The 19335-nt window shown below is 43.0% G+C and overlaps 1 protein-coding gene across 2 annotated transcripts in view; it reads right to left on the bottom strand.

Annotated features, from left to right (window-relative positions):
• Window positions 1–3976: 3976 nt before the first annotated feature.
• LOC101825059 (solute carrier family 4 member 1 adaptor protein) overlaps window positions 3977–19335 on the bottom strand; it is a 29215-nt gene continuing 13856 nt past the window's right edge. Inside the window, exons 9-14 of one of the 2 annotated variants that reach the window (XM_040730812.1) lie at window positions 18818–18929; window positions 14571–14811; window positions 12437–12523; window positions 11132–11202; window positions 8896–8965; window positions 3977–5785 (exon numbers count right to left, since the gene is read on the bottom strand). In XM_040730812.1, the coding sequence (XP_040586746.1) occupies window positions 5736–5785; window positions 8896–8965; window positions 11132–11202; window positions 12437–12523; window positions 14571–14811; window positions 18818–18929 (631 nt within the window). In that variant the 3' untranslated portion in view covers window positions 3977–5735. The remainder of the gene's footprint in view (window positions 5786–8895; window positions 8966–11131; window positions 11203–12436; window positions 12524–14570; window positions 14812–18817; window positions 18930–19335) is intronic. The other variant, XM_040730814.1, reaches the window with a different exon arrangement.

Genomic DNA, 19335 nt, shown 5'->3' with positions numbered 1-19335 from the left:
CAATTCCTGTTTGTTGTGGAACAATTCTAGGGAACCGCTTATGCACGTACTCAGCAAACGCTGATGGAGTGTGCTAGGTACTTTGTACAGCAAGAAGTCTCTGTTCTGAGTTTCGATCCCAAGAAGGTGAGTGCTAGCTTGTGCTAATACCGCTTGATTGCCTTTTCCTTCCCAAAGCTTTGGTGACACCTGGCCACTTCATTTTTGCTATTAGCTGCTACTGTCCTGACGTCACACAAAGCCACTGTACTGAAGAAAACAAAACAAAATTTAGACATAAGCCTGAAGTGGGGGAGTTTGGCTTAGCACTTACTGTTTTTAGTTGTTGCTGCTGGTTTTTCAAGACAAGGTTTCTCGTTGTAGCCATGGCTGTCCAGGAACTCACTCTGCAGACCAGGCTGGCCTTGAACTCACAAAGATCCACCTGCCTCTGCCTCCCCAGTGCTGTGCCTCACTTACTTCTCTTCTAGAGGGTAAGAGTTCACTTCCCATCGCCACAACTGCCAGTAATTCCAGCTCCAAGGGGTGCAACGTCCTCTTCTGGACTCTGCAAGCACCCGTACATGCAGCATACACTCACACAGAACAGACCACACAAACTACACACTTTTAAGGTGACCTTTTAAAGGGAATATGTATTTTAGGTACTAGCTGTAAGGGAGAGAGGCTCTCAGCAAGGGAAGCTCCCCAGCGATAACTATACTGGCAGTTCTAACTCTTAAACAAGCACAGCCTGGTCAGAGGGGCCCACCCAGCTGGGGTGTGGACACACCTACAGGACAGCTAAAGTAACCCTGACCCTGCCATGGGGGACAAGACTGAGCACTGGGAAAGCCACTTCACTCCTTGGATGGAGATGGGGTGAGGTAGGGAGATGTAAGTGTGGGAGGGGAGCACCCCAAAACAAGGGCAGGGGAGGGGAATACACAACACAGATAATCCCTTAGCAACGATATACAAATTATGTTTTTCTAAGCATCTTTATGCTCACTGTATGGCAGGAAGGGTGTTGCAGAACATTATTTTAACTACCTGGAGATGTGCTGCATCTGTTTATACTGCAGAATATTTAACTAGGTGAAGGTGTGTTATACTAATTTCTGCTGTCTTTGTTAACGGGGTAAAGATGTGTTACACTACTTTCTGCTGCATTTGTTACATTTATGTAAAGATGTGTTGCTCTGAAGAGTGAGCTCCGTCCTGAATGCAGAGGCTGCCTTGTGTGACTGGAGCACACAAACCTGGAGCCCATGAGTGAAGAGAACACACTGCGTGATGGAGGGGATCTTCAGGGCCCCTCAGCGAACCCTCCGTCGTCTACAGGTGAAGAAACCCAGCTTAGCAGCACTAGCTCACAATTGCAGACATCACCTTCTGCCTCTGAGGGTCATGACAGAGTACACAGGGTACACAGGACTGCCCTCAACTGGACACAATGTAAAAACACGCATGCCTCGATAACAGGCTTTTTCTTTTGGGTCACCAATCAGTTCCCAAATCATGACATGGAGACTTATTAGTTACGAAGAGTTGGCCTTATCTTAGCTCTTATTTTAATCTGTTTCTCTATCTTTTGTCCCAGGGCTTTTTACTTTTTGTTTTTCTAGACAGTTTCTCTGTGTAGACCAGAGTTTCTCTGTGTAGACCAGAGTGGCCTCGGACTCACAAAAATCTGCCCACCTCTGCCCCCTGAATGCTGGGATTACCGACACCTGCCACCTCTGCCTGGCTTAACCTTTCTTTCATTCTGTATGACTCACTTTCCTCCAACGTCTGGCTGCCTGGTTTCTGGCCCTGGACACGTCCCTCTCTCTGTTCTGTTCTCTTGCCCCTTTTCTCTCTAGTTCTTTTCAAGCCTACATTTCTCTCTGCCCACAAGCCCTGCCGCCTATCCTTCTCTTGTCTGGCTATTGGCTGCTTAGCTCTTTACTAGACCAATCAGGTGCCTTATGCAGGCAGGTGAAACAGATGCAACACATCTGGTGAGTTCTTTCTGGGGCTTGGTTTTTCCCGAGTTGGTTGTTGAATGTCCTCTCATTTCACAGCATTTATGGAGCACTGAGCAGTTTTGAGAACATTTGCTTGTTAGTATTTGCACCCCCACCCTATTTCTCAAGTATCTGGTTGGTTTTCTTTTACTTTTCTTTCTTTTCTGTATCCTCTCGCTTTTTACAATCTATCCCTTTTCACTGTAGAAACCCCATGACTGTGCGATCGTGAAGACGAACACAGAGACATCTGTCCCCTCCAGCCCACCAGCGTGGAGTGGCAGGAGGAACTCCACGGGAGGTGCAACGACCTCAAGGAGAGACCGGGCACACCCAGTCCTGGCGTGTAAGAGTTCCTGTTGCCCAGCTCGTAAGACACACAAGGGTTGACCATCCAGTGCCTTGAGCCCCCTCAGTCCCGAAGATGTGCAATGCAAACCCAACTCACAGCAGGACAGAACTGACTTAGGAACAAGACAAAGGGCTACTCTCATAAACAGCATGAAAATGTGATCCAAAATGCAAATTCCACCAAGCTAGAAGGTTGGCTGAAACTTTCATGGGGGAAAAAACCATTAAGATGGGAAATAGAGGAAGAGAAAATGTTTGGAGAAAAACACCATTTGGTACTCCAGCTGGTTTTACGTTTGATAATTATGGTAATTTAACTTGCAATAACTTGATAAAAAGGGTCAGTCGGAGTAACTTTTGACATACCTAAATTGTCTATTTTTCTCCTCTAAGCTAGAAGTCCTGGGTAGCAGAACAGAAGTTTGTAAGTAGACAGTCTGCTCTACCTGGAATTTAAAAGTAAATAATAAAATTATGAAATTTTCAATTAAAAAACGCTATCAAAATGTTAATGGTGATGTTAAAGAAAGGGAAATCATGAGAATTTTAGGGCTCGGGATGCAGCTCAGCAGTCACACTGGTGTTACATGCTCACACTGGTCTCACGTGCCCGCACTGGTTTCGCACATGCGCACTGCTCTCAAATGTGTAGGCTCTAAACTCAACCCCAAGAGCTGTTATTGCTGTGTTTCAAAGAACTTTAGAGGTTGAGAACTAAAGATCAATTCAGAGTAATTTAACTTTCCTTAACCCTTACTCTCCCGCAACACTGCCTCTTCCTCCTTATATGCCTCTCCTAGACTCTTCTCCAGTAAGTTCCATTCAGAACAAGATTCACAGCAAAGGGGAAAGTATTACAACCCTGCTGAGATAAAAGAGAGGGCGCAGAGGTCCCGATGGTATCTAATCCTGGACAAAGCTGGGCTGAGAACACCAATTATGGAAATCCTGAGTCATATCAAGAAACACTTTGGGCCTGACGCGTATGCAGGGATTTTCTGTTTTTTTAACCTTTATTTTTTGTGACCTACAGGTTTTGGGTATATATGATGACTTCTGGTTTTGTGATTTTATGGGATTCCTTAATGTACATCTCTGAATGTATATTTGTTTCTTATGCCTTTTCTTGGGCTCTTTTTGTTTTGTCCTATTTTGTTTTATTATATTTTATTTTACTCTTACCCCTTAAAATGCCTATTTGTGTCCCCCCACTTTCTCTGAGACAGGATCCCTCTCTCTCTCCATACTTCTGGCTGTCCTGGAACTCAATACATAGACCAGGCTGGCCTCAAACTGGGAGATCCACCTGCCTCTGCCTCCTGAGTTCTGGATTGAAAGAGCATGATGTCCTGGTTTCTTGTGTGTTTTCTAAGGAGAGATAGGAATTCTCTGGGTGTAGGAGTTCTAGACTAGGAATTCTAGGGCAGACTGAATTGCTAAATGCATCCCTTAGAGAGCATCGTCCCCAAGGAGCTCATGTTTCCCGATTAAATGGGACTTCAAGGCACTGCATGCTACAGTTAGCCAGGGTTAGAAAAGTACTGAACAGTACTCACATTTTATCAATGACAAGTAAATGGGTAATGGTACATGAGGAAAGGACAATTTTGTTCAGAAAGAAGTCAAAATGATACTGATTGATGATCACACTTCTTTTGTAATGACTGTCCATTTACATCCTCAAACTGAAATACTGTGTAATACCAAGTAACATTACTAATCACAAAGAAGAGTTATGACAACTTAGACATTAAAGACAACTGTTCCTACAGGTAGAAAAAGCCACTCCACACAAGGTTTGTGGTTGTAGAATCAAGAGAAGCTAGAGTTAAGAAACAAGAATAAATTATTTTAAACACAAACATTAAAGTAAACCCTCATGAACTAGAAATGAAATCAGTCTAACTGAAGAGTAAGATGACAGAGAGGGTTCTTCACTGGTTCAAATGTCTGTTTCCCTCATCTGCAACTTTTGCCATTGCTCCTTCTTCGTGATTTTGAGACAGGGTCTCTCTATGTAGCTTTGGCTATCTTGAACCTCACTATGTAGGCCAGGCTGGCCTCCAATTCACATAAATCTGCTTGTCTTCGCCTCCCAAGGGCTAGAAATGCTTGATTTACCTTTGCTTCTTTAGGCCATTCTATATTATTTTAATTGTAGGTATAATATTCTTATCACCTTCGTGTAAACATGAGATGGAGATGGTAAAAAAGGAAAAGAAAGACCAGGATCATGATGGCTAACAACGTTAAAATGGTCCAGGGCTTCTTCTTTAATGGCTTTCACAGCTATTTCTCTCTCTGAAGAATGCCTTCCTGCCTGCTCAGATTCATCTTTACCATGCCTCTAGAATGCACCTTGCTAGCACTGTAAGATAGTGCTAGCAAGCACTACATTTGGATTTGCCAGTTGGCTCAGCTGATTAGATCATGGTGCTAAAAAAAAAAATTTAGCCTTTACACACACAAAATGTAATGGTTGGCCAACAGAAGTGTTACCAGAAGTTCCCTGGAAAAAAGCTATGCCCAAACTGAATAGTCTACTGAATTTCTACTGTGACTATAGAGAGTCAGAATGCTGAAGAACCAGAGACAAATTATATTGGGCTACTTCTGGCTACTTCAATAGGCATTTATCGTCCATCTCTGTGTCTGGTTCCTCTGACAAACAAACCTTTGGAGTATAATGTTGGTAGACCACTAGCTTCCACCAACCCAAGTGAAGAATGCTGGGAGATAGTGTCTGAACCCTACAGTAGTTTCCCCATTTTGCTGCAACCCAACCACCTGCAGCCCCCACCAGTTATTTTATATGTACACTGATTTATGACCTCCTCTTGTCTTATACCAATAACAGCTAAAAGCTCATATAGCCACTTCCATGTCCCTTGGGGCAACCATGTTCCTCGGCCATGGTCACTTACATCTGACTACAAATAAACCACCTCTTATTCCCCTTGAGACGAAAGCTCTGTTTTGCATCAACAGCTCTGGCATCCACATTGAGCCCTGTGAACAATCACCTTTCACTGGAGGTGTCACCGAGAATGGCACTAGGAACCACCACAGGCTCTTAATTACATTAGAAGATATGATCTTAAATCAACATTAGGAAATCATCATCACCTTCTCATTTTAAAGTAGGGTCATGGCTCTTATTTTACTAATTTTCAGTGTACATGGTGCCTTTTTACATATATACAAAAACACTTAAATATAAACCCAAAAATTCAGAAGAATCCAATGGGCAGACAATCTTAGGAAGCCAGGGATACAGAAGAAAAAGCCAGTCACCAGATTTCACAAATGGTCATCTGAACTTCCCTGGCCATCACTCGATCTGTCATCCCAAATATCCTGTGGTCCACAAGTTCTTCCTTTGGGACTCTGAACCAATCAATAGCCATACTTGTCATTAAGATGAGTTCTGCCATCTCCACTTTGGCCTGTATCAAAATGTAAAAAGAAGAAATGTATTTACTTTTCCAAAGTCAAGAAGAAAAAAACATCCAGACATCAAGAGGAGCAAAATAAATAAGGCAATTTCTTTTAAACAGAAAATTTACTTAGAATTTTTTTCTTTTTGTTTTTTCTTTTTTTGTTTGTTGGTTTGTTCCAAGACAGGGTTTCTCTGTAACAGCCCTGACTGTCCTGGAACTCACTATATAGATCAGGCTGGCCTTGAACTCACAGAGATCCACCTGCCCCTAGGTCTCCCAAGTGCTGGGAGTAAAGGCGTGCGCCACAATACTTTTTTTGGCATAATTTCAAAATACAGTTTCTTTTTACTACTAATTCAACACTTATTAGTGGATAAAAAAACAAATATTTCTAGGAACTAAAGTTGTAATAGTTACTAGCATCTTAGAAATACCATCCACCAAAACAAAACCAAACAAGAAAACACGTCATGGGTCAATGGAGAAAAGAATCATTTCTTATAATGTATGTACACACCAGCACAAAACTGGTACAATGTCATTAGAATGCAATTCTGGGCACATCTCTGGCCCAGGACATTAGCTTCACTGCTTTCCCTACAGATGCGTCTCTATGCTTATTACTTAGTTTGTCCAGCAATCGTTATCTTTTTCTTTTCTTTTTTTTTTTTTTGGTTTTTCGAGACAGGGTTTCTCTGTATTGTTTTGGAGACTGTCCTGGAACTCACTCTGTAGACCAGGCTGGCCTCCAACTCACAGAGATCCATCTGCCTCTGCCTCCCGAGTGCTGGGATTAAAGGTGTGCACCACCAACGCCCGGTTATCGTTATCTTTTTCAATTTCAGTGTTTATCAATTTTCTTCATAGTGTTTTATTCTACTAGACAGGGTTTCTCATGTGAATATATAATGTACGTTGAGCATGTCCCCCAGAATCCCACTACCCTTTCCTTTCTCCCCATCCCATTAGGCCCTCTGTTCCTCTGGACAGGTTCTCTTCCCCTTTCATGCCATGTAAAATGCATGATTTCATGTGTCTATGAAAAGTCTAAGACCCACAAATGAGAGAAAACATGCAATACTTGTCTTTCTGAAACTGACAATTCATCTAATATGATTATTCATTGCAGAGTTGTTTGAAATAAAAGCAAAAGACTAGAAAAAGGCAAACATTCAATGAGAGAAATATTTAACAAAGTTGATGTGGGATAATGCTCTTGTTCACTGTAAAGATTTGTTACTCATATTACTTTAATAAAATACTGATTGGTCAGTAGCCACGCAGGCAGTGTAGGCGGGGCTACCAGACTAGGAGGATTCTGGGAAGACAAAAGGCAGAGACAGTCACTGGCCAGACACAGAGAAAGCAAGATGAGAATGTTTTACTGTGAAAAGGTACCAAGTCATGTGGCTAAACATAGATAAGATTTACGGGTTAATTTAAGTTGCAAGAGTTTGTTAGTATTAAGCCTGAGCAATAGGCCAAACAGTTTATATTTAATATAAGCTTCTGTGTGTTTATTTGGGAACTGAACAGCTGCAGGACGGGGTGGGACAGAAACTTCCATTTACAAGAAGTCTGTTGTAAAAAGAACTATAATACCACTCAGCCAGACACAGTGACATTATACCTGTGTGACCATGCTGGCTTTGGATTCATAATCCTCCTACCTCAATCTCCAAATGTGCACCATGAACACATACTCCCCCATCTTAACATACTTGTTCATTATATACACACAACAAAAGCTAACTAAAATAAATAAATAAATAAATAAATAAATAAATAAATAACAAGGAACCAGTGAGATGTCTCAGTAAGTAAAGTCACTTCCTGCCAAGTCCAATAAACCCCAGGACCTACACTGTGAAAGGATAACTGACTCTTGCGATTTGTCCTGTGTTCCAAATGCACATTCTGGTACACGCACGCACGCACGCGCGCACGCACACACACACACACACACACACACGATTTAAAAAATCCTAAATCAGTAACTATGATGTCAAGTAAATGAGAAATAAATCTATAAATAGCATTGGACCTCTAAATTGTGTTACATACAATAAGTAGAAAAACCCTCCATTTGTGTGGAAAAGGTGCTGAAATACACCTTATCTTCTGTATATGCATTTTATATAATGCATAAGAATGAATAAGAATCTGATACTATTTGATTATCTTTAGATGAGGCAGTTAATAAAATTTTAAATTCTTGCAAAAATAAACAGAAAAATACAAAGAACCTTACATTCCTCCTTTATCTTTAATAATTATCACTATGTGGCCAATCCTGCTTTATTTACTACCCCTGCCCAAACTTCTCTTGCCCTCCACTGCCAGAGCATTTAAAGGTAAACATCAGATGTTATTATACCTGTGAACATGTCTAAAATACAAGCCACGACTTCCAAAAGCCATCACTCGACATCATTCAGACCGTGAGTCAACAATAATTTCTATCAACAAGTATTCAGTTAGTGTCCAAATGTGTGTGACTATCTCATTACTTTACAAAAATAATTTTTACCTATTTATTTATTGTTGAAGCAGAGTCTCATATAGCCCAGGCTAGCCTCAAACTTCTGCTCATGCTGCTTCCACTCCTGAGTGCTGGATTACAGGCCTGTGCCACCACACCTGGCTTCTGCAGTGGTAGGGATTAAACCCAGGCTCCACGAATGGTAATCAAGCACTCCACCAACCAAGCTATACACTAGACCAGCATAATTTCTTAAGTGTTTAAGGATCTACACAGGATGCAGCAATGCTACTCAGTTGATATGTCTCTATATCCTTTAATTCCATCAAAAGGGAGACTTATTACACACTTTTGTGACTTTCTTAAGTGTATAACCTATTTAAAAATATAAATGAGGCAGAGAGAAGACTCAGAGGTTAAGAGCGCTTGCTGCTTTTGCAGAGGACTTGGGTTCCTTCTTCAGAACCTGCATGACAGCTCACAACCACCAAAAACACCAGTTCCAAGGGATCCAACACCTTCTTCTAGCTTCCATGAGCAACAGGCTTATATGGTGTACACATACATGCACACATGTACACACTCACACACACATATACATACATCTGGAAGGAAAAGAAAAATAAAACTCTACCTTCAGGTGGAACCCATATACAGTAGTCTGGATCATCTTCAGGGTATTTGGAAGAAAGTATGGGTGGAAACTGCAAAGAAGAAATAGACAATTTTACTCAAGAGTTGTTAGGTCAGAGACCCACTGAATAGCTCAGGGTTCCCTGGAATCTCTGATCACCCTACCTAGGATTACACCTTGTCCTACCATGTCTGACTCTAAAGATTTTTAGCTATAAGAATGATTTCTATGCCTGTCAGTAAACAAAACTGAGAGAACAGTTTCCATGAATGATCCTAACATTGGTAACTAATTCGAGGGCACATTCTCTCTCTGAATCTTGACTTTTTTCCATAAAGTCAGAGGTCAGTGTTGAGTATCTTCCTCAGCTGCTTTCCATTTTTATTTTATTTTTGAGACAAAGTCTCACCATGAAGCTACAGCTGGCCTGAACACATCACACAGACCAGGCTGGCCTCAAAGTCACAGAGATCCATTTGTGGTGGGATTAGAGACATGTACCACACACCTGTTCTGCCAATTACTTATTCACTTGTTTGTTTATCCATCCATCTGTCCATCTGTCCATCTATGTATCTATGTATGTATGTATGTATCTATCTATTGATGTATCTATCTATGTATCTATCTATCTATTTTTGTTTTTTTTTGAAGCAGGGTTCTCTGTGTAGCCTTGATTGTCCCAGAACTCGCTCTGTGAACCATTTTAGCCTTAGACTCAGACATCAGTTTGCCCCCACTCTGCTGGGATTAAAGGCATGCACCACAACACCCGTTTTTTTACTTGTTTGTTTAACTTATAAAATTATACCTATTTGTACTTTTGAGTGTGCATGCCTGGGGCACACATGGAGGTCAGAGGTCAACTTGCCAGAGTCAATTCTCTCCTTCCACCAGGGTCAAACTCAAGTTGTCAGGCTTGGCGGCAAGTGTCTTTACCTATTGAGTCACCTCTCCTACTTTTCTGACACGTGACTCACTGAACTGAACCTGGAGGCCACTGATTTGACGAGGCTGGTTGGCCTGTCTGCCTCCTCAGCACCGGGACTGAAGATGTGCTGTACCTGTGGGCTGAGAATCCACCCCCTGATCCTCACACTTGCCTGCAAGCACCTCACCAACTACACTATCTCTGCAGCTCCACTGTAAGATTCTTTAAAGCGGTGTTAACAACTGGCCAGCTGAGGCAAGAGGGGTGAGTTTGAGGCACTCCTGTACTACAAACCAAAGTTACAGTCTCAAAAACAACAAACTGAACAATAACAACAGAAAGTGTGGGTACAAGCACACACACGCCTGAAAAAAAAAGAAAGAAAAAGAAAGGGGGCGGCAAGAAAAAGCCGGCATTTTGCCTCTGACCCGGTGCTGGAGCGCACTGGCAGGGCAAGCCCGATTGCTGCTCTATGTAAGACTGTTGCCAAGGTTGGCCTTTGTCTGGAGCCTGTGGCCTTGAGTTGAGGGTGACTTGTGCCCTAACAGGCATGGGTGGCTCACTGTGCCTCTACTGTACACCCAACGTGGTTATGCTTTTCTCTTGCAAGTATGGAACACATGCTGGGCAGGGGATGCCTTACATGACCCACCCTCACTAAGAACCCTGAGCTCTGAGTCCTTAGACAAACGTCTCCACTTAGCAACACTTGCCACCGCTAGTTGCTAGGGGGATTAAGCACATCTTGTCTCTCTAGGAGCCTCGCATACCATTAGCCCCACATTTTTGCCCCACGTGCCTTTTCCTGGTGCTGACTGTGTCGGCTATCCTTTTGCTGAAAGGAATCACAGTTGCCATCACAACCTCCCGTGGACTATCCCAGAGCGCTCTCTGGGACCTGGTGACATAGTCTAACAATCCCACTTCTCATAGTTTACCACAGCTACATACCTAAGATTACTCACTGTAGTGCCGGTATAGTAAAAGACCAGAAACAACCCAGTTGTCCCTCTCTCAGGATCTGGCTAAATAGGGTTCATCCTACTGACTGTTGATATATTAGTATGATTTCCATGATAGGTTTAGAAATTAAGAATAGAAAGGAGAGCATCAATTATATTTTTGTGCTACTCAAATGACTTTGCAATGCAGACTAAGATACAAAAAAACATTAATAAATTAATAAGAGGTAGCTGTAGGGTAGATGGAGAGTTAAAAATTAAATTTAAGGAGATCCCAGAGTTCTACAAGGAGAGAAGGCTACTAGAGACTCTAAGGCAGTCACAGACCCATGCTCGCACTTACTTTGCTTGGACCAGAAGCTTTCTTTTTCTTCAACTCATCTCTGTTTTTTTCACACTCTCTCCCTGGTGCTACTTAAGGGGAAAAAGTAGAAATAGCTGTTATCAGAAAAAATAAAAGTGCTCCAGAAAGACGCTCCCTGAGATGGCGCTGTAACTGAAGTCACAGACACCTCGGTGACTGGCACGTCCTCAACTATGGGATGGATATTAAGGCCCAGAGAGCTGGCTTGGTGGCTAAGAGTACTTGCAGGAGAACCACAATGGGCAGCTCCCAACTGCCTGTAACTCCAGCTCTAGAGGACCCAACACCCCTGGATTCCATAGGCACTGGCACTCATGTACACACATAACTAAAAATAAAATATATCTTTTTAAAAACATGTAAGAGTGCTTGCTGCTCTTCCAGAGGACTAGAATTTGGTTCCCAACACTCGCCAAGCATCTCACAAGCACCCATATAACCTAGCTCCAAGGGAATCCAATGCCACCTTCTGGTCTCTGCAGGTACCTGTATCCATGCGGCATACAATCACAGACACACATATACATAAACTTAAAAATACACAGGGGTTGGAGAGATAGTCAGCAGTTAAAAGCATATATTAATCTTGCATGGGCCCGAGTCTGGTTCTCAGCACCCATTCAGGCGCCTCACAACCATCTGTAACCCCAGCTACAGAGGGATCCAGCCCCTCTGGCCTTCAAGAACAGCAACACACACACACACACACACACACACACACACACACACACACCCCCCACACAACTCAATTTTAAAAATAAAGTAAATCTTTTTATATGTATGTGTGTGTGTGTATATATATATACATTCATACACACACGCCCAAATGAGAATTTTCCTTTTACTGATATCTTTCAGTTTTTAAATACCAAAGGAAGGCTATAAGCTCAAATACGAAGAACCTGCTTTTACTCTTCATGGTTTGACTATAATATGCAAACCCAGAGAAAAGCAGTTTTCTAAGTAGGCCAATCTACCAGCTGGGTTATTACTACAGGTTCGATTCACTGGACTGAAATGCGGTGCTGGATGGGCACCTTCTACCTGGTCAGAGAAGCATGAGGCGTTGAATGCTTTGTGGGACAGATAGGGAGTCCCAGGAAATAGGCTACTAAGATGGCACCAAACAAACCTCTGTGCATTCTCACCTTGTCTAGGGCCCGGCTGTAGCATTTATACGGCCTGTATCTGTCCCGCCTCCCGAGGCAGTTGCTGCCACCTCCTCCTCACAAACCAGCTAGCACTTGTGTGCAGAGCAGAACGGAAATCTGCTATACTACTTACCTGAAGGGGCCTCACAGGAAGAAGCTATTTTGCCCATCTCTGGATAATCTTTACTCTGTTCCACTTGGCTGACTTGAGACAGGCTTTCTATAAAAAAACGGTGCCAGGACATATTATTGTTACTTAATTCACAGTAGAGTCCAAAAAAGCAAAAACAAGAAGAGCAGCTGTGTACTTATATGGTCTTTCAGTCAGATACCAGCAGGGGCAATTAACCTTAAACTCTCCGGAAGTCTAGCAGAACCACCAAAGTTCCACTTTAAAAGACTGTGAAGTAAAACTTAGTGGCGATTCTTATAACAAAAGGCCTTAAAATGTATATACATCTCTCTCGACTTGCAAATTCAAGTTCTAGAAGTAAATCTTTAAAAATATACCAGAATTAAGCAGCGTTTAATTATTTACAATAGCAAAACTTAATGGGGCAATGAGACAGCTCAGCAGGCAAAGACACTTGCTGCCATACCTGACAGCCTGAGTTTGGTCCCAGGACACATATGACAGGAGAGAGCTGACCCCTGAAAGTCATCCTCCAGTCTCCACGGGTCACCATGGTACACACGTGTACCACTGCCACACACAATAAAGGTCATTTAACATTTTTCAGTTAAGTTTAAAACTGATGAAATATTTTACATGTTTGAAAAGTAAAAGGTAATTAAATCATGATGCATATATATACTGGACCACTATGACTCTTAGTAAAAGAAAACCACATTTTAAAAATAATAATTATTTTATTATTCCTTATCTGTTCCACAAAGCCAGTAAGATGGTTCAGCAGGGTTAGGCACTGGCTACCAAGCCCTACTCCCACTATCCACACGACGGAAGAGAACCAGCTCACACAATTCTCTGACCTCCACATGTGTGCCATAGAATTCACATACACATAGAGAAACAGTAATAATATTTGAGGACACAGGAAAAAACAGGGTATAGAATTCCAAGTAGAATATGAGTCTATGTTGAAAAATAAGTAAGAAGACAGAGAACCAAAAGCCTAGAACAACCCCTTATCAAGCACAGATTTACTAATTATTTCATATTTAAGGTTTTTAAACCAAGTTTTAAAACCTGTGCTCTTAAGTGAAGTTATTTCACTTGTGCTCACTGTTAGTATTCAGGCATCTGTACCGGCCTGCCTTTGGAGTTCTGACAGGATACGCCCTCAGTTGCTGTCACTAAGAGCACCACCTGTTCCCTTTTAAAAGGGAGCTGTCAACTTCCCATCCCTGCCCCTCTCTCTGTCTGTTCCTCCCCCGCCCCTTTCTGCCCTTTTCCCTCTCTCCCACAGCTCCTGTCTCCAACCACCCCTTCCCCCTTTTATGATCCTTTTCCCCTTATTAGGGGAAACCCCTCTGCTTGAACTCTGTCATGGTGTCTTTCTCTCACAAGCCACCTTTTTAAAATTACAACACTGACAATTCAGAAAGACCATACACTACCTAGGAAAAATCCTAGCACTAGGTACCTTTACCCCAGTGGTTGGTCAGGTTAGTCCAATGACTCCCCAAACAATACAAGCTACTGCCATTGCCCTTCATTGCCTCCCAGAGGTTGAAGGTAAGTCCCGATGGCTAAGGACACTGCATACTTAGGACACAAAACTCAGAGACTGGAGCTATCTGCCTGGGAGCCTTGTTCTAACAGTCTAGCATCTACAGCACCAGAAAGGATTGTGGGAACTGACGAGGGAAGGGAGCAATTAACAGTCCTATCCAGCTGTGACAAGTCGGAACCAAAACAATGGGCAACATGACAAGACACACCTAACAGTGCAACAGTGGCACCAACAGCTGTCCAACTGGACTTCCGGCTTCTGCAAGAGAAAGAGAAAACCAGCCTACTGTTTTCACATACACATACACTTGATCCTCGGTGACAACAAACAGAACTGGCTTTGCTTTTTCAACTCTACTTGTAATGAACACAACTGCCCCACTAGCGAGCACAGGGAAAAGAAGATTTTTTTTTTTTTTTTTGGTATTTACGAGACAGGGTTTCTCTGTATTGTTTTGGAGGCTGTCGGTCCAGCCCAGCCTCGAACTCACAGAGATCCGCCTGCCTCTGCCTCCCGAGTGCTGGGATTCAAGGCGTGCGCCACCACCGCCCGGCGAAAAGAAGATATTACCGTGGCTTTCTGTCTCCTGAGGACAAGAGGGGTCCGCGGGAGCACTCGGGTCCTGCACTGCAGTTTCCAGCTCCGTCTGTGTCTCTTGAAGCAGCCTGTTGCTCCCATCCTCCCTTTGCTCTCCATGCCCCTCCTCCGCTTTCTCCTCCTCCTCTTCCTCCTCCTCCTCCTCCTCTACTTCAGGTTCATCCTTCATTTTCATTAAAGCTGGAGGGAGTTCTGGACGCTTGGGTGGCAACTTCTACAAGGGAAATAAAAGTATGAACAAGTAAGCAGTTATGCCAAATGGTAAAAAGACCAATCTCTTCTAGGAGGTTAGGTTAAATGTATACAATGCAAACTTTAGATTAATAAACCCCACAAAAGTCTGATAGAGACATGCCCTCCACAGGCAATTTTGTTCATCTAAGAATCTTAGTAGCCGTTTTCAGTAATTTCTAGGGCCAAAGATTACTAAACACAGCACTGAGTGTACAGCTCAGTGGTGGTATGCTTGCCTCGCAGACGCAAGGTCCTAAGTGTAGTCTTTAGTGCTACACTGGGTTACAAGTTTATCAAGTATAAAATACTTGTAGGGAAATAGAACATTATTCAATTGAGTGATAGTAGCAGGAATTAATTTATTACAAAATCAAATTTGTATTTTCAAGAAAAAAAATCATTTGTACTGTCCTCCTCCACCTTTGGGTGTTTTGAGACAGGGCCTTACTATAGTGTTAGCTAACCTGAAACTCAATATGTAGACCAGGCTGACTTCAAACTTGGGAGTGATTTTCCTGCCTCTACCCTCCCAAAGTATAGAGCTCACAGCCCCAGGCTACCAGCTAGTCCGTATTAAGCAATCCTTGCCTTTTTTGTTTGTTTGCTTGTTTTTTGTTTTTGTTTTTCGTTTTTTTCCAGACAGGGTTTCTCTGTGTAACAGCCCTGGTTGTCCTGGAACTCGCTTTGTAGACCAGGCTGGCCTTAAACTCACAGAGATCCGCCTGCCTCTGCCTCCAGAGTGCTGGGGTTAAAGGCATGCACCACCAGCACCCAGCTAAGTAATCCTTTTTTTTTTTCTTAAGCCTTTTAAGAAATCATGTTTCTTCTATTTAAACCTGGATTCGTCCCTCTCTGTAACTTCATCTTAAGTAAGTCACGCAATTCATTCTGAATCTGTAACTGGGACTTCAGACCTCTGGTTCATCACAAGTCAAGGTCCTTCAATTTCAACTGTTTTTTTTTGTTTGTTTGTTTATTTTGGGACAGTTTGGCTGTGTAGCCCAGGCTGGTCCAGAACTTGAGTTCCTGCCTCAGCCCCCAGTATGAGGCTACAGATATATAGCACTAAACCTGCTTTATTTACACACACACACACACACACACACACACACACACACACACACACACACACACTAATTCCAAGTGTGAGATCCCAACTCCTAAGATCTCTCAGAACGGGATCTCATTTGGAGATAAGGTCTTTTCATTAATTAAATTAACATAAGGCACTAGGCCATTCTTAGTCAAATGGCTGAGAAGTTCTGGGCTTAAGCCAGTAAGACTGACACCATTAGAAAGTAGACGAAATTATACAAAAGGACAGTCACCAGTAAGTCACAAAAGACACCAACTGTGCCAGCATCTTGATCTTGGACCTCTAGCATCTACAACTGTGAGGAAATAAAAACTGTAAGGCATAATAAGCTGAACTTTTTTATTGAAACCGCTATGCTGACTAGTTTTATGTCAACTTGACACAAGCAAGAGTCACTGGAGAGGAGAGAGTCTCAATTCAGAAAATGGCTTAATAAGATCAGGCTATGGCAGGCCTGTAGAGCATTTTCTTACTTAGTGATTACTGTGGGAGGGCTGTGAGGGCCCAGTCCATGGTGATGGGGCTATTCCTGAGCTGGTGGTCTTGGAATCTGTAAGAAAGCAGGCTGAGCAAGTCATGAGGAAGAAGCCAGGAAGCAGCATCCTCCATGGCCTCTGCATCAGCTCCTGCCTCCAGGATCCTGCCCCGCTTGAGTTCCTATCCTGACTTCCTTTGATGTGAAAGTGTAAGCCAAATAAACCTTTTCCTTCTCAAGCTGCTTTGGTCTTGGGTGTTCTGTCATAGCAATAGAAACTCTAATGAAGACAGCCACTTAGTATTCTACTATAGCAGCCTTAGCAAGCTAACACACAAGGTTTGGCTCTTCAGGGTGATGAAAATCTTTTAAAAGTTCAATCTATGAGTAGAAATGTACATAAAGAAAAGCACGCCGGGCGGTTGTGGCACACGTCTTTAATCTCAGCACTCGGGAGGCAGAGGCAGGCAGATCTCTGTGAGTTTGAGGCCGGGCTGGACCGACAGCCTCCAAAACAATAGAGAAACCCTGTCTCGTAAAAACCAAAACAACAACAACAACAACAAACAAACAAACAAAGCACACATCACGAGGTATAGGAGGGTAGGAAGATGATGGAACTTGAGAGAAGATGGTCTGACTCTCATTGCCAGATAGTGACATGAAGACGGTGTGATCTAGGGTCCTGCCTGGTTCTCTGTCAGTAAGACACAGCAATCCCGTGTAGTATAAGGTGTTAGAAGGACTAAATTAAGCATGGAGAATCATATGGCAGACATGAGTATACTGTTACTAACAAATAAGTTAATATGTTATTAATTTATCAAGCAAGTTAGAAACATTCCACATAGGAATTCTACCCATCCCTGTGGGTTGCCTCACAGCCTAGTACTGAGATCACTGTATTTGTGAACCCGCATCAAAGAAGCTTCTATTGCAGCAGGTGGTGATTAGCACAAATGTCAAGACAGAATAAGAGACAATGGACTGTTCAGCCCCAAATGGGACATCTATATTCTACCTGCTCCTCCCGAGGCTCAGGGATCATTACAGAAGAGAGGACAGAAAGATTGGGAGAGTCAGAGGCAGCAGACAGAATAAGGAACCAGTGTTTTCTGAACCTAGCAGGGCAGTTACATGTATGAACTCACAGTGGCTGCGACAGCACACAAGACCTCCACAACTTGGGGGGCTGGAGAGATGGCTCGGTGGTTAAGAACACTGGCTGCTCTTTCAGAGGACCTGAGTTCAATTCCCACCACTCACAAACTATCTATAATGAGATCTAGTGCCCTCTTCTGGCCAGCAGGTGTACATGCAGAACATTTTTACGTAATAAATAAATAAATCTTTTTAATTAAAAACAAAACAAAAATAAAAACAGCGTGGAGAAGGGCGGTGGGTAGCTAAGGGGCTACCAGCAAACGACAGGTGTTGGGAGAGCGAGAGTCAGTTTCCCAGAGTGCAGCCTCTGGTCAGCCGACTACACTCCAGTGGAGGGACACACATCTGAGAGCACATGGACAGCGCACATTGGGAAGAGGCCCTGGGCGGAGGTGGCGCACACCTTTAGTCCCAGCACTCTGGAAGCAGAAGCCAGCCTGGTCTACAGAGCTAGTTCCAGGGCAGCCAGAAACCCTATCTTGGAAAATCAGGGAGAGAAAAAGAAAAGACAGAGGCTACAGAGTTGGGTGAGTAGGAAGGGGGCCATGGATCTTAGAGAAGTTGGAGGAGTGAATATAATCAAAGCACAATATACAAAGTTCTCAAAACAAACCTTTTTCAAATGAAGAAAAATAATACAGTATTCCAGCAGTAAACAAAATAATATTGGGAAAAAAGGAAATCAAGGTAGGCACTTCATTCCTAATTATAACATTCATTAGAAACTAATAAACTAGCTCCAGGACAGCCAGGACTACAAAGTGGGAATGGGCCCCCCCCCCAAAAAATTACAAATGAGTTATTTTCAAGCTGACTGGCATAGATTAATTAACCAATTCTTTTGTGTATGTGTGCACGCCTGTGTACACACAAGACCAGAAGGGACAGCAGATGTCCTCCTCATCACTCTCTAGCCCATTCCTTCTGTAGCGTCTCTTCCTGGACCTGCGGGCCAGCTAGCTTGTCAGTCAGTCAGCAGCCCCAGCATCCTCCTGCCTTCGCATCCCAGGGCTGGGGTTGCATCTGGCACAGGACCATGCTTCACTTTGCATGGGTCCTGAGATACTTGGGCAGCAAGTACCTCAACAGCTGAGCCAGCTCTGCAGTCCAGGTCACCACTTCTAAGAAAGAGATGCTCACACTAAGCCAACAGTCCTTTCCCACATCACTAGAGAATAAGACAGACAATCTCCCTCGGAGACAGGACAGCTGAAGGACTAAGATTTGAACACACGCTACCTCACAACTTACCCCTACTGTTCCAGTTTTTAATTTGAATTTGCTTCCTCCTTTCATGGCACCAAAGAGAGGTAATGCAAGTTTCTTAGCTTTGTTTTCAGCATTTGCAGTCTGAAGTTCAGTCCTAGGAAGAAGAACAATTATAAATACCTATTCTAGCAAAGTCCAGGGTTTTAACTTATATACCATGAAACCGGGCTGGCAAGATGGCTCAGGGGATAAAAGTCCTTGTCTGTCAAGCTTGACAACCTAAGTTCAACCCTCCGGGCCCACATAAAGGCGAAAGGAGAGAAATGACCCCACAAAGATGTCATCTGACTTCCACATACAAACAAGTGATGGGATTAAAGGTGTGCACCACCAACGCCCGGCTCTGAACATTTTTTTTTTCAAGAGTAGAGATTTTCTTTCTTTTTTTTTTTTTTTTTGGTTTTTCGAGACAGGGTTTCTCTGTATTGTTTTTTGGACCATGTCCTGGAACTCGCTCGATAGGCCAGGCTGGTCTCAAACTCACAGAGATCCGCCTGCCT

This window comes from Mesocricetus auratus, unplaced genomic scaffold (genome assembly GCF_017639785.1).
Source record: "Mesocricetus auratus isolate SY011 unplaced genomic scaffold, BCM_Maur_2.0 Super-Scaffold_100024, whole genome shotgun sequence".
In the NCBI taxonomy this organism is placed as follows: Eukaryota; Metazoa; Chordata; class Mammalia; order Rodentia; family Cricetidae; genus Mesocricetus; species Mesocricetus auratus.
The sequence above is the reverse complement of the archived record's forward strand: the minus strand, read 5'-3'. Positions and strand labels throughout refer to the sequence as shown.